The sequence below is a fragment of the Dendropsophus ebraccatus genome, chromosome 12 (assembly GCF_027789765.1).
Source record: "Dendropsophus ebraccatus isolate aDenEbr1 chromosome 12, aDenEbr1.pat, whole genome shotgun sequence".
Lineage (NCBI taxonomy): Eukaryota > Metazoa > Chordata > Amphibia > Anura > Hylidae > Dendropsophus > Dendropsophus ebraccatus.
In genome coordinates this window covers 85053024-85076709 of record NC_091465.1, presented here as the reverse complement: position 1 = coordinate 85076709, position 23686 = coordinate 85053024, and the positions used below count along the sequence as shown (strand labels likewise).

The window sequence follows — 23686 nt, the reverse complement described above, 5'->3', positions numbered from 1 at the left end:
GTCTTCTTTGTGCACACCTACATACATACAGTACATACATACATATACACATGTATACATACACAGCATATATACAGTATATATTTACTAAGATCTGACTATAGAATTGTTTGATGACACTAAAGATGGCTCCCTGTTCCCACCGTATACAAATAGTTGCTTTGTAAAGAATCTTGGGTTCTTGCGGTTGGGATACATACATCTCGATTGGTCATGTTCCAGTAGGGCCTCTCTCCGTAAGCCAAGACCTCCCACATTACAATGCCGTAACTCCACACATCACTGGCAGAAGAGAATTTACGGTAAGTGATGGCTTCTGGGGCCGTCCAGCGGATGGGGATTTTTCCTCCCTGGAAAGGCAGATTGTTGTATATTATATCTAGAGAGTGGTGTGACCAAAAAACAATAGTCAGGTATCAATGTGATTAGAGAGGGGTGTGGCCAAAGAACAATGTGACTAGAGAGTGGTGTGACCAAAGAACAATGTGACTAGAGGGTGGTGTGACCAAAGAACAATGTGACTAGAGGGTGGTGTGACCAAAGAGCAATGTGACTAGAGGGTGGTGTGACCAAAGAACAATGTGACTAGAGGGTGGTGTGACCAAAGAGCAATGTGACTAGAGGGTGGTGTGACCAAAGAGCAATGTGACCAGGTAACATTGGGAGTAGAGAGTAGTGTGACCAAACAGCAATGTGATTAGGTAACAAATTGACTAGAGGGTAGGGTAACCACAGAACATTGTTACCAGGCATTACCAAAAAACAAAGTGACCAAGTAAAAATTTGACTATAGTATATTGTGATCAGAACACAATGGTGGGGTTTATCCCCATGTCTGTTATATGTTGGGAAAAGTTTGTTGATAAAGTGACTAAATATGAGCAAAAATACAGTCGACAAGAAAACAATGTGAGCAATCAACAATGTAAGAACAATATGACCAGGCAATAACATGAAAAGAAATATTGTGAGCAAAGAACAATGTGAGAAGACCAAATACATTTGAAAACAAAGGAAACGTGAATAGATAGTAATGTGAGCAGGGAACAATGTTACAAAGAAACAATGTGAGCTAAGAACAATGTGACCAAAAACAATGTAAGCTGAGAACAATGGGACCAAAAACAATGTGAGCGGAGAACAATGTGACGAAAAAAACAATGTAAGCAGGGAACAATGTGACCATGAAACAATTTGAGCTAAGAACAATGTGACCAAAAACAATGTGAGTTGAGAAAAATGTGACCTGAGAACAATGTGACCAAGAAACAATGTGAGCTGAGAACAATGGGACCAAGAAACAATGTGAGCTGAGAACAATGTGACTAAGAAACAATGTAAGCTGAGAACAATGTGGCCAAGAACCAATGTGAGCTGAGAACAATGTGGCCAAAACAATGTGAGCTAAGAACAATGTGACCATAAAACAATGTAAGCAGAGAACAATGTGACCAAGATACAATGTGAGCTGAGAGCAATGTGACTAAATACAATGTAAGTGGAGAACAATGTGACCAAGAAACAATGTAAACCGAGAACAATGTGACCAAGAAACAATGTGAGCTGAGAACAATGTGGCCAAGAACCAATTTGAGTGGAGAACAATGTGACCAAGAAACAATGTGACCTGAGAACAATGTGACCAAGAAACAATGTGAGATGAGAACAATGTGGCCAAAACAATGTGAGATAAGAACAATGTGACCAAAAACAATGTAAGCGGAGAACAATGTGACCAAGAAACAATGTGAGCTGAGAACAATGTGACTAAATACAATGTGAGTGGAGAACAATGTGACCAAGAAACAATGTGAGCTGAGAACAATGTGACCAAATACAATGTGAGTGGAGAACAATGTGATCAGGAAACAATGTGACTATGAAACAATATGAGCAGAGAACAATGTGACTAAAAAACAATGTGAGCTGAGAACAATGTGACCAAATACAATGTGAGTGGAGAACAATGTGATCAGGAAACAATGTGACTATGAAACAATATGAGCAGAGAACAATGTGACCATGAACAATGTGAGCAGGGAACAATGTGACTAAGAAACAATGTGAGCTGAGAACAATGTGACCAAATACAATGTGAGCGGAGAACAATGTGAGCAGGAAACAATGTGAGAACAATGGGTCCATTAAGTAGTATCTGTTAGACGTTGGATTGTTCTCGGTACCATCATCAATGGCCTTCACACAAGGTTATAGTTGAAAATTTTCTTGTATTTTTGTGCCATGTAGGACCTTCCTGTGATCATTCCTCGGGTAAAAAGACAGTATTTGAGCAAGAACCCAAGCGGCATTTTAATTGACATCATTTAACCACAACCTTGTTTGTCATTGATGACGATGCTGAAAAGGATCCAGTTTCTTCTCTATTAACACTGATTGCAAACTGCAAAACGGGCGACATCTGCAGCTCCCACCATCCTGCACCCTGCGTGAACAATCCTGCACATGAAGCACTTCTCCCATTATTTTATCTGCATGCTATTCATCACAGAGGATTATAATATCTGACCAGAGAACAATGTGAGTAGATAAAAACATGAGCAGATAACAATGGACCAGAGAACAATGGGACTAAACTACAATGTGATCTGAATACAATGGACCAGAGAACAATGTGACTAAAGTACAATGTGATCTGAATACAATGGGCCACAGAACAATGAGACTAAAGTACAATGTGATCTGAATACAATGGACCAGAGAACAATGTGACTAAAGTACAATGTCATCTGAATACAATGGACCAGAGAACAATGTGACTAAAGTACAATGTGATCTGAATACAATGGGCCAGATAACAATATGAGCACAAATCAATGTTACCACAGAACAATATGGGCAAAGAACGATGCATTAGATAACAGTTTTAGCAAATAACAATGTGAATACATATCAGTGTAAGTAGAGAACAATGTCAGCACAAAACAATGAGACCAGAGAACACTATGGCTAGTAAATGATGTGATCAAGAACCAATTTCACTAGATATTCATTTGAAGAGAAACATGTGACCACATAACAATATAAACAAAGAACAATGTGAGAGAAAACAATGTGCATAGAAATCCATGTGAACAGAGAAAAAAATGTGACAAAATAATACAAACAACAGCAATGTGAATAGAGAACAATGGACTGGAAAACTATGTGACCGAACAACAATGGACTAAATGACTAAATAATGATGTGACTAGAGAACAAAGGGACAGAGTCCTATGTGACAAGAGAACAATGGATCAGAGAACAATGAAGCAGATAACTATGTGACTAGAAAACAATGGGCCTGATAAATATGTAACTAGAGAACAATGGACCAAAGAACTATGTGACCAGAAAACAATGGGACAGATAAGTATGTAGGTAGAGAACAATGGACCAGAGAACTATGTGACTAGAACAACGGACCAAAGAACTATGTGACTAGAGAACAATAAACCTGAGAACTATGAGACAAAAGAACAATGGACAAGATAACTATATGACTACAGAACAATGTACTGAATAACTATGTGACTAGAGAACAAAGGACCAGAGAACTGTGTGACCAGAGAATAATGGAACTTAAAATATGTAACTAGAGAACAATGGACCAAAGAACTATGAGACAAGAGAACAATGGACCAGAGAATTATGTAAATAGAAAACAATGGACTGAATAACTATGTGACTAGAGAACAAAGGACCAAAGAACCATGTGACCAGAGAACAATGAGAACAATGGATCAGAGAACAATTGACCAGAGAACTATGTGACCAGAAAACAATGGACCTAAAATATGTAACTAGAGAATAATTGACCAGAGAACTATGTGACTAGAGAACAATGGACCAAAGAACTATGTGACTAGTGAACATTGGACCAGATAACTATGTAAGTAGAGAACAATGGACCATAGAACTAAAAACAATTAGTTGTAGGGAACTGATGTAAAATAAAAATAACACACTAGTCCGCATCAGTTGCTGTTCTATAAAATTATCTTATAGGTGTAGCCAATTTCACTCACCCATATTCTTCAACTGCTATTCTATGACTTGTAGTCCTTCATAATAATTTACAATGATAAGCGGGGAGCGACGGCCTCCTGGTAGGTGTCCCACAGAGGCAAAGCTATCCTGGTAGGTATCTCATGGAAGGCAGTTCAATTGGCTGCTATTTGCAAGCTATATGCCCCGGCCGGGCGGCACATATTAAAATGACACTGTAAGTACCGATCCGTAGCTTCTGTGACGTCACAGAGTACTCAGGCTCGGGACTTATAGTGCAAGTTTAATACGTGTCGCCGGCCGGGGCACATAGCTTGCAAATAGCAGCCAGTTGAACTGCCTTCCATGAGATACCTACCAGGATAGCTTTGCCTCTGTGGGACACCTACCAGGAGGGCGTCGCTCCCCGCTTATCATTGTGAATTATTACGAAGGACTACAAGTCATAGAATAGCAGTTGAAGTATATGTATAGGCTACACCTATAAGATCATTTTATAGAACAGTGATTGATGCGGACTAGTGTGTTATTTTTATTTTACAACAGTTCCCTACATATAGCGCGGTACAACTAATTGTTTTTAGATAATTTTTATGGATTACCTATTGGTATCAGACAGGTGGCCACCAGTTGTTAGCACGCAGCTTGATACGGTGATATCTTTATGTAGAGCAGCGCGGGTGTTTTAACCACATATGGACTGTAGAACTAGGTGACTAGTGAACGATAGACCAGAAATCTATGTGACCAGAAAATTATGTGACCAGAGAACAATGGACCAGAGAACAATGGACATGTGAACTATGTGACTTTACCATATTTATAAAAGTGTAAGATTCAGTAGAGATTCAATACAAAGAATAAATAAAAGGATCCAACCCAAATGTGATGTAAATACACGGTGGATATAGAAACACGGGGAGTTCTTCCTACAACCCCTGGCTGCTCAGGCAGATATCTTTCTCACCGTTGTTGTATATGCGGCATCAGGGTTGTCCTCCAGTATCCGAGACAATCCAAAGTCCGACACTTTACACACCAGGTTGCTGTTTACCAGAATGTTACGAGCAGCCAAGTCCCGGTGCACATAGCCCAAGTCCGAAAGGTACTTCATTCCAGAGGCAATGCCCCTTAACAGGCCGACCAGCTGGATTATGGTGAAGTGGCCATCACGGCTCTGGAATAAACACCTGTGTTACTGTCTCCACCATACGTACTGTCATCTCCCCATAGGCCTCTCCATTATAATCCCTCCCCTCTATTCTACATAAGCATCTTCCGCTCTAGTCTCCAGAATACGTCCAGAATTTACTCTAGAGTTGAAGCTTTCAGAGACCCGAGGTCCTACGTACCCTGAGGAAAGCATCCAGAGAACCGTTCTCCATATATTCCGTCACTATCATAGTTAATTTACCTGGAAAAGAGAAGAGGAGACTTAGGAGGAGGGTCATACATTTCAGGTCAAGTATCTGCCAATGAGTCACAGACAAGGGTCGTAGAAGGGGTAACTCCCCTCTGAATGCATATACTAGTAGTATATAGGGTAATATTATTAGATACACTCATCGCTTGATCGTTCGCTGCGTTTACACATACGATTATCGTTCAAATTCGACCGTTGTCGTGCAAATTCGAACGATACATCGTTCCGTGTAAAACCACCATTAAAATCACAGACACAGACAGCTGATGTACGTATCAGTAACATAAGTTGGGGAATTAGATTCATCTGGGTTAACCCCATCATGTCATAGGAGGGATGAACAGGGTCCGCACAATGCTTAGATACATGTGGCAGGAGGGGCTCATAGATTGATGCTGCTTGTGTGACACTCTGCTCCCCAGCATGCCACAGAGATCGGGATCCAGATGACCGGACATGTTTCTCCATAGAGATTGGGATCCACCTGATAGAGCCATGTTTCTTTTCAGAGATGTTTATCCACATGACCGGCCATGTTTCTCCACAGAGATCTGGATCCATCTGACCAACAATGTTTCACAGAGATCTGGATCCAGCTGAAGGGGTCATGTTTCTCCACAGAGTTATGGATCCATCTGACAAGGTGATCTTTCTCTCCTCTGCTCGCGCCAAATGTGTTCAAATTTTTCACCTTGTGTACATTAAGGCTATGTTCACACTACGTAAGAGATCGGCCCGGTCATGGAACGGCCGGTCTCTGCAAAGATTATCCTTGCCAGATGATCTTTCCGGCCGCAGTGTTCTAATCAGCGCACGCCCGCATCAGAACTTCACACAGCTTACAATGAAGCAAGCGTCCGGAGCCGCTCGCTTCATTGTGTGAACTGACAGGTCTTTCTGCAGCTGCAATTCACTGAATTGCCGCCGCAGAAACTGACATGTCAGTTTTTTGCTGCGCCGTATGGGATCCTGGCCGGAGCGTATACTATAACATGTGGTCTCTAAAATTTGGGGCCAGTCAGTGTAAAAGCATCATAAGCATCATAACAATAGAATAGTCCTCACATCATGCGGCCATTGCTATGCTATTTTCTGTAACAGTGTGTGGGGTTACGTACCCCTGGTCACCACACCCTCCAAGTGAATGACATTCGGGTGATCGAACTGGGCCATAATGCTGGCCTCACTGAGAAAGTCTCGTCTCTGCTTCTCATTGTAGCCAACTTTCAAGGTCTTGATGGCGACCGGGATTTCACGTTTTCCTGGAAGCTTCAATCGCCCGTAGCAAACTTCTCCAAACTCCCCTAAAAATACAGAGACAAAATGATGAAGCTGATGTGAGACGGGACTGACAGCAGAGACAGATACAGTGTCAGGAGGGGACTGGCAGCAGAGACAGATACGGTGTCAGGAGGGGACTGGCAGCAGAGACAGATACAGTGTCAGGAGGGGACTGGCAGCAGAGACAGATACGGTGTCAGGAGGGGACTGGCAGCAGAGACAGATACAGTGTCAGGAGGGGACGGGCAGCAGAGACAGATACAGTGTCAGGAGAGGACTGACAGCAGAGACTGATACAGTATGAGGAGAGGACTGGCAGCAGAGACAGATACAGTGTCAGGAGGGGACTGACAGCAGAGACAGATACAGTGTCAGGAGGGGACTGGCAGCAGAGACAGATACAGTATGAGGAGAGGACTGGCAGCAGAGACAGATACAGTGTCAGGAGGGGACTGGCAGCAGAGACAGATACAGTATGAGGAGGGGACTGGCAGCAGAGACAGATACAGTATGAGGAGGGGACTGACAGCAGAGACAGATACAGTATGAGGAGAGGACTGGCAGCAGAGACAGATACAGTATGAGGAGGGGACTGACAGCAGAGACAGATACAGTGTCAGGAGGGGACGGGCAGCAGAGACAGATACAGTATGAGGAGAGGACTGGCAGCAGAGACAGATACAGTATGAGGAGGGGACTGGCAGCAGAGACAGATACAGTGTCAGGAGGGGACTGGCAGCAGAGACAGATACAGTGTCAGGAGGGGACTGACAGCAGAGACAGATACAGTATGAGGAGGGGACTGGCAGCAGAGACAGATACAGTATCAGGAGGGGACTGGCAGCAGAGACAGATACAGTATGAGGAGGGGACTGGCAGCAGAGACAGATACAGTATGAGGAGGGGACTGACAGCAGAGACAGATACAGTGTCAGGAGGGGACTGGCAGCAGAGACAGATACAGTATGAGGAGGGGACTGGCAGCAGAGACAGATACAGTATGAGGAGGGGACTGGCAGCAGAGACAGATACAGTGTCAGGAGGGGACTGGCAGCAGAGACAGATACGGTGTCAGGAGGGGACTGACAGCAGAGACAGATACAGTGTCAGGAGGGGACTGGCAGCAGAGACAGATACAGTATGAGGAGGGGACTGGCAGCAGAGACAGATACAGTATGAGGAGAGGACTGGCAGCAGAGACAGATACAGTATGAGGAGGGGACTGGCAGCAGAGACAGATACAGTATGAGGAGAGGACTGGCAGCAGAGACAGATACAGTGTCAGGAGGGGACTGGCAGCAGAGACAGATACAGTATCAGGAGGGGACTGACAGCAGAGACAGATACAGTGTCAGGAGGGGACTGACAGCAGAGACAGATACAGTGTCAGGAGGGGACTGACAGCAGAGACAGATACAGTGTCAGGAGGGGACTGGCAGCAGAGACAGATACAGTGTCAGGAGGGGACTGGCAGCAGAGACAGATACAGTGTTAGGAGGGGACTGGCAGCAGAGACAGATACAGTATGAGGAGGGGACTGGCAGCAGAGACAGATACAGTGTCAGGAGGGGACTGACAGCAGAGACAGATACAGTGTCAGGAGGGGACTGGCAGCAGAGACAGATACAGTGTCAGGAGGGGACTGGCAGCAGAGACAGATACAGTATGAGGAGGGGACTGGCAGCAGAGACAGATACAGTATGAGGAGGGGACTGGCAGCAGAGACAGATACAGTGTCAGGAGGGGACTGGCAGCAGAGACAGATACAGTGTCAGGAGGGGACTGGCAGCAGAGACAGATACAGTGTCAGGAGGGGACTGGCAGCAGAGACAGATACAGTGTCAGGAGGGGACTGGCAGCAGAGACAGATACAGTGTCAGGAGGGGACTGGCAGCAGAGACAGATACAGTGTCAGGAGGGGACTGGCAGCAGAGACAGATACAGTGTCAGGAGGGGACGGGCAGCAGAGACAGATACAGTGTCAGGAGGGGACTGGCAGCAGAGACAGATACAGTATGAGGAGGGGACTGGCAGCAGAGACAGATACAGTATGAGGAGAGGACTGGCAGCAGAGACAGATACAGTATGAGGAGGGGACTGGCAGCAGAGACAGATACAGTATGAGGAGAGGACTGGCAGCAGAGACAGATACAGTGTCAGGAGGGGGCTGGCAGCAGAGACAGATACAGTGTCAGGAGGGGACTGGCAGCAGAGACAGATACAGTATGAGGAGGGGACTGGCAGCAGAGACAGATACAGTATGAGGAGAGGACTGGCAGCAGAGACAGATACAGTGTCAGGAGGGGACTGGCAGCAGAGACAGATACAGTATGAGGAGAGGACTGGCAGCAGAGACAGATACAGTGTCAGGAGGGGGCTGGCAGCAGAGACAGATACAGTATGAGGAGGGGACTGGCAGCAGAGACAGATACAGTATGAGGAGGGGACTGGCAGCAGAGACAGATACAGTATGAGGAGAGGACTGGCAGCAGAGACAGATACAGTGTCAGGAGGGGGCTGGCAGCAGAGACAGATACAGTATGAGGAGGGGACTGGCAGCAGAGACAGATACAGTGTCAGGAGGGGGCTGGCAGCAGAGACAGATACAGTATGAGGAGAGGACTGGCAGCAGAGACAGATACAGTGTCAGGAGGGGACTGGCAGCAGAGACAGATACAGTGTCAGGAGGGGACTGGCAGCAGAGACAGATACAGTATGAGGAGGGGACTGGCAGCAGAGACAGATACAGTGTCAGGAGGGGACTGGCAGCAGAGACAGATACAGTGTCAGGAGGGGACGGGCAGCAGAGACAGATACAGTGTCAGGAGGGGACTGGCAGCAGAGACAGATACAGTGTCAGGAGGGGACGGGCAGCAGAGACAGATACAGTGTCAGGAGGGGACGGGCAGCAGAGACAGATACAGTATGAGGAGGGGACTGGAAAGGTGGACAATGCAGGAGAGAATCTGCCCCCAGACATCATAGATAAAATATGTGTATTAAAGGGGAAGTCCAGTGTCGGACATTTTTTCCCCCAAAAGAGTCGGGGAGCAGGGGGCTACATGCACCTCCCTCCCGGACTCCAGTGCAGGGGTCCACTCTCCTTCGCTCCGGCTCCCGTCCCCCTGGTCGCTTCCTGGTCTTAGCAGGGACCTGGGTCGTGATGCATCAGCCTTGCTCAGCCACTCAGGGGCCATAGTGGGGTCTCGCCCCCACTATGGCCTGACATGTCACGACCCAGGTCCCCGTTCAGACCAGGAAGCGGCTGGAGGAACCGGAGAGGACAGCGGACCCCTGCGCTGAAACTGAGGAGGTAGGTGCATGTTGTTATGTTCAGCCACCTCCTCCCCGGTTCTTTTGAAAAAAATGTCAGACACTGGTTTTCCCCTTTAAAGGAACTTATTAGGTGAGATATATTGATCTATATGAGAGGAGGATGATAGAGGGAGAAAAGCTGAGCTCTACGATATACAGGTCTATAGGGCTAAAGGTCTAGGGCTTCTAAGAGAGACAAGAAGAGTCCGGCTGACCCGGCCAATCAGTGAGCAGGATAAGCTGGACTCTCCCTGTCTTTCCTAGGAGTCCTCCCAGGATTTACTCCACTTTAGATTCAGAAATCCTTCTCCAAATCACATAAAGCTATACGTCACATAACTCGGCTTCTCTAGCTCTGTCATATTCTGCTCTTAGATAGGGTAGCATAAGTCACCCGATATGTTCAGTAGTCTCATCTATGGTCATCTATGAGTAGAAAGTGGCTACAGAGAGAGTTTCTTACTCCGGAGGACCTACACTGCGCTGCATTACACAGATACAACCCATTGATTTGAATGGATGCTGTGTAATACTTCAGTTGACCTGTGGTGGTGCTGCAATGAAACAATAGCCTTACTGGCAGGTTTCTCCATAGATTAGAGATGATCACTAGTGGTTCTAGCAGGGAACACTTTGTCATTAGAGATGAGCGTGTCTTGAGCATGCTCAAATTGGATCACTTGGCATATGAATACTGGTGGCTGATGAAGTTGGATGCACCGCTAGGGAGTCTGGGAGAGCAGGGATACAGCCATAGGTCTGCATCCAACTTCTTCAGCCACTGGTATGTCAATACCGAATGAACGGAATCGAGCATGCTCAAACTGGGCTCATCTCTACAAGGGGCCCTTCTAATAGAGAAATAAACATAATTTACAAACCAGATCCAATAATCTTTTCAATCTTGATCCTCGACGCCTCGATCTCCCGAGCAAACTCATGGACGGCCTGGCAGGGATCCTCATACGTGTGAGGGTCAACATAGAGTTTGGATTCTGCCAGAGTAACTGTAAGACAGAGACACCATAGAGTCCATCACTCATCAGGCAACGTCCTCACCATCCCAGTATTATAGATGAATTCACGTAAGAGCCGCCGCTCCCTCCTCCCCCTCCTTCCTCCTCCAAGACCTTAAGAAAACCCGGAGTTGTAATAAAGTTTTAATAGTTGCGATTCCTCCTCTAGTTAACGTCCGCCCCGTGATTATCACAGTACAGACTGGTGTCAATTTAATTTCAGAGGATTTTTCTAGCTTGTTCTGGAGATTAAAGGAGACGTTGAGTTCCATTATTTCATCTTTTGCTTCTGTGATTTTAATTCCTCAGCGTGATAATAACTTCCAGCGTCACAAGCGACTAATGATATTAACTGATTTATCTTCTCCTCCCTCCGACTTACTTTGGCCGTTCTGATAATGCATTTTCTCCTCGTCGGAGTCCTGGAAAGCCTTGCTGTATCCACAGTGTCTGCAAGGTGGAGAGACACTCAGAGATAGGAGACAGATCTGACAACACTCCAAGGGGCTCGAATGTATATGAAGAGCAGACAGATAGAGACTGAGAGCTGTGAAGAGTCCCTGACACACACGCGACTAACCACTGCCCCCCCGCAAGCACACAGCTCACCTTTTTTTGCAGATCAGCACGGTGAGGAGAATGACAAGACCGGTGATCAGCGTCAGGCAGATCCAGACAATGGTCATGGTGTCGTATCGTAGGACTACTGAGACATAACGACAATAACGTATATGTTAGATCTATATGACTAATCTCTAATATTAGCTTTACACTCCAGAACTATCAGGAGAGATTTAGATACATACAGCAGCCTAGAGGTGGTCGTACATATTTAATAGCATTTGGCTGAACGTTATCTCTCTCGTCTTCTCCATATACATTCGGGATGGTCAAACGTTCCTGTGTTCTCTACGGGGAGGGGAAGGGTAAACCGGACCAGACTGCTCTGGCGTCTTATCCCTCTCAGAACAATAGGGTCAGGTGAAGGGTTGAGCAGATCGGTCAAAATGTTTGGGTTCGGCAATGTTCTCAGAATCCAAACACTTGGTGTTGGATCCCCCATGGCTGCAGAAGTTGGATGCCGCCCTAGGGCTGCTAGGGAAATATGGATACATCCTATGGCCTATGGCTGTGTCCATGTTTTCCAGAAATCCCAGCGTTCGGATTCTGAGAACAGTAGCCAAACATTTTGACAGATCTGCTCAACACTCATCAGGTGGTTGATATCCATCCCACCCGACCTTTTTACTATAAAGTGTATGGGGGCGTTAAAGTCATTGGGGTCCACCAGGTGTCAGTGTGTACAGTAACCACTGTCAATGTTCTATTCGAACAATGGAAATTACAACATTGGTGTGAACCAGGCCTAACCAGAGATGACAAGGAGGTAAATTTACCAAAATTATTAAGGCCTAAAAGTGGAATCTATACAAACTGCGATCTTATGGAGGAAATTTTAGTCAGTGTCTTGCTCTATGGGAGGCCATATTAAAGGGGTTATCCAGTGCCACAAAGACATGGCCACTTTCTTCCAGAGATAGCACCTCTCTTGTCTCCAGTTTTGGTGCAGGTTTTGCTACTCGGTTCCATTAAAGTGAATGAGGCAAACCCTACACCTGAACTGGAGATGAGCGGTGCTGTCTCTGGAAGAAAGTGGTCATGTTTTTGTAGTGCTAGATAACCCCTTTAAAAAAATGGAAACAGTGTGGTAGAAAGCGATGGGTGGTCAACCTTTAGGTACGCAATACCTGAAAGGGGCAAGTCCCAGGATAGATGGGAAGTACAATAATATCATGTTACATGTTACAGTAACTTGGAGGGGCAAAGCTCAGGACAGATGGAGAGTATAATACCTACTCTGTATATCAACACATTCCAATATCTTGGAGGGCAAAGCTCGGGACAGATATGGAGTACAATGACTAGATATATCAGGATCATACGGTATCCCGCAGCAGTAAAGCTATGGACCAGGCAGACATGAGGCACAATGATGATATTTGAGCAGGTTACTGTATGGCAGGGGGGCAATAATGTCAGTCATTCAGCATATTTGTGCCCTGGTCTACACCATAACTTACTTGCTTTACTAGTCTCCACTTCTATGGTCTGGCTAAACCTGCCGCAGCCAGCTGAGGTGCGAGCCCTGACCTGGAAGACATATCGGGTGGAAGGCTTGAGGCCGGTCACTATAGCCCGGGTGTCCTTGGCCTTCAGGGTAGAGTAGCTCTGCATTTCCTTGTCCTAAGAGCCAAAAAAATAATCAAATGGAACAATGACCCGATAGCAGCAGAATACACATAATACAGAGATGATCCCAGGTATTCCTGGTTATTGGCAGCCAACCATCTATACAAGGCATGGGGATTAGTAACTCTTATGGATGGTATGTGATCTAATGTCCACCATTTCATGGATGGTTGTAGTGTAATAAAGCTAAAATACGTTACCTTTTCAAAGTATTTGATCTCGTACTCCAAGATGATCCCGTTGGGCTGGTCCGGTTCTTGCCATATTAGGGTAACACTGTTCTGTTCTGATTTCTCCTTACGAATCACCACAACCTGAGACGGGGCTGATGGATGATGGAGAAGCCGCTGTTATTTGACCATTGATTTTCTCTACTAAACTCATTTCCCTGTAAAATGATTCATCATGTAAACCTGTATAATAATCGCAAAGACTCCTTTCTCTGAGCAAGCAAAGTCCATATAATTCTTCTCTGTTGAATCCTTAACTTCATTATGGACCACTATCTATCCTTTAGTGAGCACTCTCTGCTACTCATTGTATGTCCTCTTCAGCACTAATTGTATTCTTTTGGTGACCACTCTTTATCAATGGGTCCTCTCCTATGGTGACCAAACTCTATCAATGCCTTCTCTCCTGTGGTGACCATTATCTATCAATGACTCCTCTCCTATTGTGACCACACTCCATCAATAGCTCCTCTCCTTTGGTTACCACACTCCATTAATGACTCCTTTCCTATGGTGACCATTATCTATCAATGACTCCTCACCTATGGTGACCACACTCCATCAATGACTCCTCTCCTATGGTGACCACACTCCATCAATGACTCCTCACCTATGGTGACCACACTCCATAAATGACCACTCTCCTATGGTGACCACACTCCATAAATGACCACTCTCCTATGGTGACCACACTCCATCAGTAGCCTCTCTCTTGTGGTGACCACACTCCTTCAGTAGCTCTTCTCCTTTGGTTACCACACTCCATCAATGACTCCTCTTCTATGGTGACAACACTCTATCAATGACTCCCCTCCTATGGTGACCACACTCCATCCATCCCTCCTCTCCTAAGGTGACCACACTCCATCAATGACTCCTCTCCTAAGGTGACCACACTCCATCAATCACTCCTCTCCTAAGGTGACTACACTCCATCAATCACTCCTCTCCTAAGGTGACCATACTCCATCAATCACTCCTCTCCTAAGGTGACCACACTCCATCAATGACTCCTCTCCTAAGGTGACCACACTCCATCAATCACTCCTCTCCTAAGGTGACTATACTCCATCAATCACTCCTCTCCTAAGGTGACCATACTCCATCAATCACTCCTCTCCTAAGGTGACCACACTCCATCAATCACTCCTCTCCTAAGGTGACCACATTCCATCTATGACTCCTATCTTTTGGTGACCACGCTCCATTAATGACTCCTCTTCTATGGTGACCATTCTCTACCAATGACTCTTCTTCTATAGCGACCACACTCAATCAATGATGCCTCTCCTATGGCTACCACACTCCATCAATGACTCCTCTCCTATGGTGACCACACTCCATCAATGACTCCTCTCCTATGGTACCACACTCCATCAATCACTCCTCTCCTAAGGTGACCACATTCCATCTATGACTCCTATCTTTTGGTGACCACGCTCCATTAATGACTCCTCTTCTATGGTGACCATTCTCTACCAATGACTCTTCTTCTATAGCGACCACACTCCATCAATGATGCCTCTCCTATGGCTACCACACTCCATCAATGATTCCTCTCCTATGGTGACCACACTCCATCAATGGCTCCTCTCCTATGGTACTACACTGCATCAATGACTCCTCTCCTATGGTGACCACACTCCATCAATGACTCCCCTCCTATGGCGACCACACTCCATCAATAGCTTCTCTCCTATGGTACTACACTCCTCCCCTTTTCTGTTCCCTTCCTGTATATTTTAACCCAACAGTACAATATAGAAGCACTTTCTTTGAATTTCCAATACCAGTCTTGGTCTCATTTTAGAGGTGTGGTAATGGATGCAAATACTTGAATAGTCACTTGTTTCAAACACTTTCCATCCATGTGATAGATAATCTGATTTCTTACATTTGTAAATCACTTCATTAATCATAAAGGACCCCTTACCCTAGAAAAACCACTAGATGTCTGACTTCTCTGCAATCTGCTGTTTACTGTCTGTTGTCAGGGTAAACTGTCTCTAGTAACAGCTAGATCAGGACAAATTAGAGGAAGTGGGTGGGGTTTAGCATGTGCTCCGTGCAGGAGAGAGGAAAAGCCTGAGAAAGTCTCAGTTGTGTACCTGGTGAAGATGATCTACAAAGGTAAATTAAGGCTTCACACTCATATATTACCACCAAATAAAGCTCTGGCAGCTTTCCCTACTGCTTTATGTCCACAGTTCTACAATGTAACAGTCTTCTTCCGTTTACCATGCCAGCACACTTCCATACTGTGATCCTTTTGCTGCTGTTTTTCTCCCATATGCTCCCAAGCTCATTGCAAACCCAGTGCATGAATAACCCCTTCTCCCTCTACATGCCATCCATGGTACTGCTCTGTGTAAATCATCCATCAGCACAGTGTAGCCTGTTCAGTCCGTCGCACCTTCTACAGCTTTATGTGATGGCATTACAAAGTGGATAATGTGATTTGATAAGCCAGAGAAGTAAGGGAAAGAAAGTCCATGTATATGTACTACTGGCAAACACCCCAGCTCTGGTCTTATCCCCTGAAATAGAGAGAACGAGAGACAGCCCTGCACCATGGAGGGGGTTAATCTAACAAAACTGTAAAAGTTTATAAAAAATCTTTAGAAACAACAGGTGCACTTTAAAGAATCCTAAAGATATCAGTACAAGAAATATCATAAAGCCATCTTGGAATATCGACAAGCCACAGTAACGTTATTACACTTCAGTCACACTGAGAACATCATGTCCCTAGTTACAGAACACACAGGTTTTGCATAGAGTCCTACCTGCCTGGTTCGTGGTTATATTCACTGTGGAGAACATCCGTTGCTCCAAGCTAAAGTCGGACACCCCGTTGACCGCCTCCACCCAGAAGGTATAGTTCATGTGGGCCTGCAGATTTGCCACTGTAAGGGAGGTCTTTGCGAGGCTCACCTGCTGGGGGGTGTAACGCACACCTCCCCCGCAGGGCTCACACTGACCCGCATCCCAAGCACAGCGCCGGCAAATGACATTGTATGTGACATCTCTGCGCCCACCTGTGTCCCTTGGTGGGTTCCACTCCAAGGTAACTGTGGTGCCATTAACACTGGTGATGAGATTGACTGGAGCGGAAGGTGGACCTAGCAGGGAAAATACAGAAAAGAGTCAGCACTGAGCACATTCACAACCATGAAACTAATACACAGGGGGGCTGCTTTCTGCAAGAGACAGTGGACAGTGTACACTTGGTTTTATCATATTGGGAGGGGGACCATCCATTTATATCTCTGTATAAAGACTCCCTCTTAACATCTCCACTGCTGTGTGTATAAAAACTACCATGTTCACTTTAAGGACACCTTCAAGTACTTGCAATGATCTCATCAAGACACCGATAGTACTATGTTCCCATGTTCACTTTAAGGACACCTTCAAGTACTTGCAATGATCTCATCACTTCTATAAGTGTCTTACAGTGTGCATAATCATGGCGCTACCCGTTCAGCTTATTCTTACAATCGGCTTTTATTTTACAGCATCAGCAAACGTTTGTGTGCTGACTCTAGAATAATACTAGAGATCTTTCAAGGTATCCTGGTATTCAGGAAGACTGGGCCCTATAGCAAAATTTATGGAGGGGCCTCTTAGAGGTGAAAGTTTATACAGTGAAATGATTCTACTTGGTGTTAAAAGTGAAATGATTCCACTAAGTGTCAGAAGTGAAATGATTCCACTTGGTGTCAGAAGTGAAACGATTCTACTTGGTGTCATTGTCAGAAGTGAAATGTTTCCACTCGGTGTCAGGAGTGAAACGATTCCACTCGTTGTCAGAAGTGAAACAATTCCACTTGGTTTTAGAAGTGAAATGTTTCCACTTGGTGTCAGAAGTGAAACGATTCCACTTGGTGCCAGAAGTGAAACGATTCCACTTGGTGTCAGGAGTGAAATATTTCCACTTGGTGTCAGAAGTGAAACGATTCCACTCGGTGTCAGAAGTGAATTGATTCCACTTGGTGTCAGAAGTGAAATGTTTCCACTTGGTGTCAGAAGTGAAATGTTTCCACTTGGTGTCAGAAGTGAAACAATTCCACTTGGTGTCAGAAGTGAAACGATTCCACTTGGTGTCAGAAGTGACCACATTCATGCAACAGCAAAAGAAGAGGACTGGTGAAGGCTTTTTGTGGTTTTATTTTCTCTTCTGGCTTATGTTGCAGATGAAGGGCAGCTCCCTCTTTGTATGTCAAGCAATCCCTTTACGTTGTATCTCATACTAAACCTTTATTTGGGATTTTATGGGATTTTATAGTATAGTATAGTTTTAAGGAAGGACCTCTTGGTTTTAGCTGATAGGAGGGCACATGGCACCTGATAGGAGGGCACATGGCACATCTTGGTTTCAGCTGATAGGAGGGCACATGGCACATCTTGGTTTCAGCTGATAGGAGGGCACATGGCACATCTTAGATTCAGCTGATAGGAGGCTATACGGCACATCTTAGGTTCAGCTGACAGGCGGGCACATGACACATCTTGGTTTCAGCTGATAGGAGGGCACATGGCACATCTTAGATTCAGCTGATATGAGGGTATATGGGCAGAAGGGCACATGGCACATCTTAGATTCAGCTGATAGGAGGCTTATACTGCACATCTTGGTTTCAGCTGATAGGAGGGCACATGGCACCTGATAGGAGGGCACATGGCACATCTTAGATTCAGCTGATATGAGGGTATATGGCCAGAAGGGCACATTGACCAGGATATCTTGGTCTTCCATGCAGTAAGCTAGCCTTCTCTTCTCTCACCTCTGGCTGTTATTTGCTTTATAAATTCAAGAAAGACTTTGAAGCTAAGTATGCCGAGAGCCTTAGGATTCGTAACGTACAGCAGGACACCCCACCTTACACACTGCTGGAGGACGTCATCTTGTCTCATACTCACGTGTGCAGGCCACAGACGCTGGATCATTAGCAGAGCGGTAATAGTTGGTGTCACATTCACAGATCTGGGAAGCCAAGGTGTCTGAATGACTGAATGGAGGGCACTTGGAGCACAGCTGGTCTCCTGGCGAAGACTTATAATATCCAAGATCACAGGCTGCAAGGCAACAAATTCCCACATCAGCATCTTAACTCTAACTGCCTTGGACTTCGCTTAAAATGCACCACTTTTTTTTTTTGCTACATTCTGGTGTAAATTATGTGTGATGTGTGATGTGTGATGTAAAGCTGCACACAAGGGTCGGAGATACTGTAATAAATCCATAGACTGTATGCATAGACTGTATGCTCTAAGTTTACACTGTCTAAGAATTACACATTATGAATAAATCTGCACCACTGCTTGTTAGTTTTTTTTTAAACATGTCTCAAGGTACAGCCACCAGAGGTCTCACTACCACTACATTTATTCTTCACTGCTTGTTGTCAGGCCCATTCTGTCTCTAGTAATAAAGACAATGCTAATCTCAATTTCCTCGGCTTTGCTCATACAGCTCCAAGATACAGGATGTCTGCAGCTAAAAGTAAGTTATCTCCTCGTTCCTCAAGGAATAGGCATTTTAAACTGTCTGATTTCTTAAAGGGGTATTCCACTCAAACATAACCTTTGTTATGTTGCTGCCCATGGTGAAACTAACAATTACTTCCATACTTGTTATTATCTATTCAGTCTCCTTCCCCCAGTTCTCAGCTGCTGCTGCTTTCTGCTTAAACACAAAAATAACAGAGAAGTGCAATGAGAGCTGGCTGAAAACCTGATTATTTTAGTGGTCTTGTTAGGGATTTGTAGTTACAGGGTTTTTTTTGTAGTTCTTTGTTTACATAATTAGAACCTAATTGATTTTGCGGATTCTGCAATTTTGTCTAAATTGACTGTCTGGGCTTCATCATGTGATCAGTATTACCAGGCTTCATCATGTGATCAGCATTACCGGGCTTCATCATGTGTTCAGCATTACCAGGCTTCATCATGTGATCAGCATTACCGGGCTTCATCATGTGATCAGTATTACCAGGCTTCATCATGTGATCAGCATTACCGGGCTTCATCATGTGATCAGCATTACCAGGCTTCATCATGTCATCAGCATTCCCGGGCTTCATCATGTGATCAGTATTACCAGGCTTCATCATGTGATCAGTATTACCAGGCTTCATCATGTGATAAGAATTACCAGGCTTCATCATGTGATCAGTATTACCAGGCTTCATCATGTGATCAGCATTACCAGGCTTCATCATGTGATCGGCATTACCAGGCTTCATCATGTGATCAGTATTACCAGGCTTCATCATGTGATCAGCATTACCAGGCTTCATCATGTGATCAGCATTACCGGGCTTCATCATGTGATCAGCATTACCAGGCTTCATCATGTCATCAGCATTCCCGGGCTTCATCATGTGATCAGCATTACCAGGCTTCATCATGTGATAAGTATTACCAGGCTTTATCATGTGATCAGCATTACCGGGCTTCATCATGTGATCAGTATTATTAGGCTTCATCATGTGATCAGTATTACCAGGCTTCATCATGTGATCAGCATTACCGGGCTTCATCATGTGATCAGCATTACCGGGCTTCATCATGTGATCAGTATTACCAGGCTTCATCATGTGATCAGCATTACCAGGCTTCATCATGTGATCAGTATTCCCAGGCTTTATCAGATCATTTATAACAAGAAACCCCTGTGTTAAGAAGCCTGGTAATGCTGATCCCAAGGGAAAGCATAGACGGTCACTACAGACAGTATTGCAGATCCCACATCCCATCAATCAGACTCTAACAAAGAAACACAACAAAACTGCAACTATGAGAGCACAGCCCAACTCTAACATACATAACGTACAGTCACCAGACCTTTGCAGAACCCATAGACAATGCACAGGAGGAGGCAGGAGGAGTGGTGGTCGGGCAGAGGTCACAATGACGGTTAGTAAGAGAAGTAGTAGGAGCAGAGGGAGGATGCCAGGCCTCTCTGAAGGTGCCAGGGACGCCATTTGGACATTTGCCCTGGATCCCGGCCATGTGCCCTGATTCTCTACACTGTCATTGTAACATTCAGAAGCTGCAATAGTGACTCAGCCCTGGTGGCCCCTGAGGGACCCGCGGCTTCCCGCTGAGTTCAGAGGAAGGTGACAACTACAGTACATCTCATTCAGCGCTGGTGTTCTGGATACTTACAGACATGTAACATGGAGGGTTCCGACAGTCACCATCCGAAGGCTAAATGGCTGGTATAGATATAGGGCTATAGGCTGGTATAGATATAGGGTTATATGGCTGGTATAGATATAGGGCTATATGGCTGATATAGATATACGGCTGGTATAGATATATGACTTTATGGCTGGTATAGATATACGGCTGGTATAGATATAGGGCTATATGGCTGGTATAGATATAGGGCTATATGGCTGGTATAGATATAGGGCTGTATGGCTGGTATAGATATAGGGCTATAGGCTGGTATAGATATAGGGCTATATGGCTGGTATAGATATAGGGCTATAGGCTGGTATAGATATAGGGCTATATGGCTGGTATAGATATAGGGCTATATGGCTGGTATAGATATAGGGCTATATGGCTGGTATAGATATAGGGCTATATGGCTGGTATAGATATAGGGCTATAGGCTGGTATAGATATAGGGCTATATGGCTGGCAGAGATATAGGGCTATATGGCTGGTATAGATATAGGGCTATATGGCTGGTATAGATATAGGGCTATATTGCTGGTATAGATATAGGGCTATATGGCTGGTATAGATATAGGGCTATAGGCTGGTATAGATATAGGGCTATATGGCTGGTATAGATATAGGGCTATATGGCTGGTATAGATATAGGGCTATATGGCTGGTATAGATATAGGACTATATGGTTGGTATAGATATAGGGCTATATGGCTGGTATAGATATAGGGCTATATGGCTGGTATAGATATAGGGCTATATGGCTGGTATAGATATAGGGCTATATGGCTGGTATAGATATAGGACTATATGGCTGGTATAGATATAGGGCTATATGGCTGGTATAGATATAGGGCTATATGGCTGGCAGAGATATAGGGCTATATGGCTGGTATAGATATAGGGCTATATGGCTGGTATAGATATAGGGCTATATTGCTGGTATAGATATAGGGCTATATGGCTGGTATAGATATAGGGCTATATGGCTGGTATAGATATAGGGCTATATGGCTGGTATAGATATAGGGCTATATGGCTGGTATAGATATAGGGCTATATGGCTGGCAGAGATATAGGGCTATATGGCTGGCAGAGATATAGGGCTGTATGGCTGGTATAGATATAGGGCTATATGGCTGGTATAGATATAGGGCTATATGGCTGGTATAGATATAGGGCTATATGGCTGGTATAGATATAGGGCTATATGCCTGGCAGAGATATAGGGCTATATGGTTGGTAGAGATATAGGGCTATATGGCTGGTATAGATATAGGGCTGTATGGCTGGTATAGATATAGGGCTATATGGCTGGCAGAGATATAGGGCTATATGGCTGGTATAGATATAGGGCTATATGGCTGGCAGAGATATAGGGCTATATGGCTGGCAGAGATATAGGGCTGTATGGCTGGTATAGATATAGGGCTATATGGTTGGTAGAGATATAGGGCTATATGGCTGGTATAGATATAGGGCTATATGGCTGGTATAGATATAGGGCTATATGGCTGGTATAGATATAGGGCTATATGGCTGGCAGAGATATAGGGCTATATGGCTGGCAGAGATATAGGGCTATATGGCTGGTATAGATATAGGGCTATATGGCTGGTATAGATATAGGGCTATATGGCTGGTATAGATATAGGGCTGTATGGCTGGCAGAGATATAGGGCTATATGGCTGGCAGAGATATAGGGCTGTATGGCAGGTATAGATATAGGGCTATATGGCTGGTATAGATATAGGGCTGTATGGCTGGTATAGATATAGGGCTATATGGCTGGCAGAGATATAGGGCTATATGGCTGGTATAGATATAGGGCTATATGGCTGGTATAGATATAGGGCTATATGGCTGGCAGAGATATAGGGCTATATGGCTGGTATAGATATAGGGCTATATGGCTGGTATAGATATAGGGCTATATGGCTGGTATAGATATAGGGCTATATGGCTGGTATAGATATAGGGCTATATGGCTGGCAGAGATATAGGGCTATATGGCTGGCAGAGATATAGGGCTGTATGGCTGGTATAGATATAGGGCTATATGGCTGGTATAGATATAGGGTTCTATGTCCTAGACGATCTGAGGCTGGAACATTAATACAGGGAACTGCTAAAACTGCTAAAGGAACATTCTCAGGCTATTCTGAGATATCCATGCCTCGGTGCCTCGGGGGCACAAATCATAGTATGAACACACCCTAATAGTACGCATGTAGAGTCATAGACCTGGACCTGGCTGATAGTGTAGAGACATGAGAATGAAACACATAATACACAGGTCACTGGTTGTAATGGAATTGGGTTGGTGGGCATTAGGTGGTCTTTGTCATCTTCTGGACCACTTCTAGCCCTACTGAAAGAGCAGTGATACTATGGAGCTCTCTATAGATTCCTTACTGTAAGAGCAGTGAGACTATGGAGCTCTGTATGGATTCTTTACTGTAAGAGCAGTGAGAATATGGAGCTCTCTATATATTCTTTACTGTAAGATCGGTAATACTATGGAGCTCTCTATAGATTCTTTACTGTAAGAGCAGTGACACTATGGAGGTCTCTATAGATTCTTTACTGTAAGATCAGTGACACTATGGAGCTCTCTATATATTTTTTACTGTAAGAGCTGTGACACTATGGAGCTCTATATAGATTCTTTACTGTAAGAGCTGTGACACTATTGAGCTCTCCATAGATTCTTTACTGTAAGAGCAGTGACACTATGGAGCTCTCTATAGATTCTTTACTGTTAGAGCAGTGAGACTACGGAGGCCTTTATAGATTCTTTACTGGAAGTGAGTTGAGACTAAGGAGCTCTCTGCCAGAGGAAGGTGTCATGGTGACCTCAGGAAGGGCCCAGATACAGTTCCGGGGTGTATTAATATTCCAGGTTATAGTCACTAGATTCTGGAGAAGGATCTGGGATCTCGGGACACATGTGGATTTGGAAAGGATTTTTTCCCTG

At 44.8% G+C, this 23686-nt stretch overlaps 1 protein-coding gene across 4 annotated transcripts in view; it reads right to left on the bottom strand.

Moving 5' to 3' along the window:
* EPHA8 (EPH receptor A8) overlaps nucleotides 1-23686 on the bottom strand; it is an 83530-nt gene that overhangs the window by 3111 nt on the left and 56733 nt on the right. For 2 of the 4 annotated variants that reach the window (XM_069948361.1, XM_069948363.1), the window contains 11 exons: nucleotides 18444-18599; nucleotides 16307-16642; nucleotides 13491-13615; nucleotides 13122-13284; nucleotides 11650-11746; nucleotides 11423-11490; nucleotides 10906-11031; nucleotides 6547-6732; nucleotides 5358-5419; nucleotides 4973-5182; nucleotides 201-350 (listed from right to left, as the gene is read on the bottom strand). In XM_069948361.1, coding sequence (XP_069804462.1) covers nucleotides 201-350; nucleotides 4973-5182; nucleotides 5358-5419; nucleotides 6547-6732; nucleotides 10906-11031; nucleotides 11423-11490; nucleotides 11650-11746; nucleotides 13122-13284; nucleotides 13491-13615; nucleotides 16307-16642; nucleotides 18444-18599 — 1679 coding nt within the window. The remainder of the gene's footprint in view (nucleotides 1-200; nucleotides 351-4972; nucleotides 5183-5357; nucleotides 5420-6546; nucleotides 6733-10905; nucleotides 11032-11422; nucleotides 11491-11649; nucleotides 11747-13121; nucleotides 13285-13490; nucleotides 13616-16306; nucleotides 16643-18443; nucleotides 18600-23686) is intronic. The other 2 variants (XM_069948362.1, XM_069948366.1) reach the window with 2 other exon arrangements.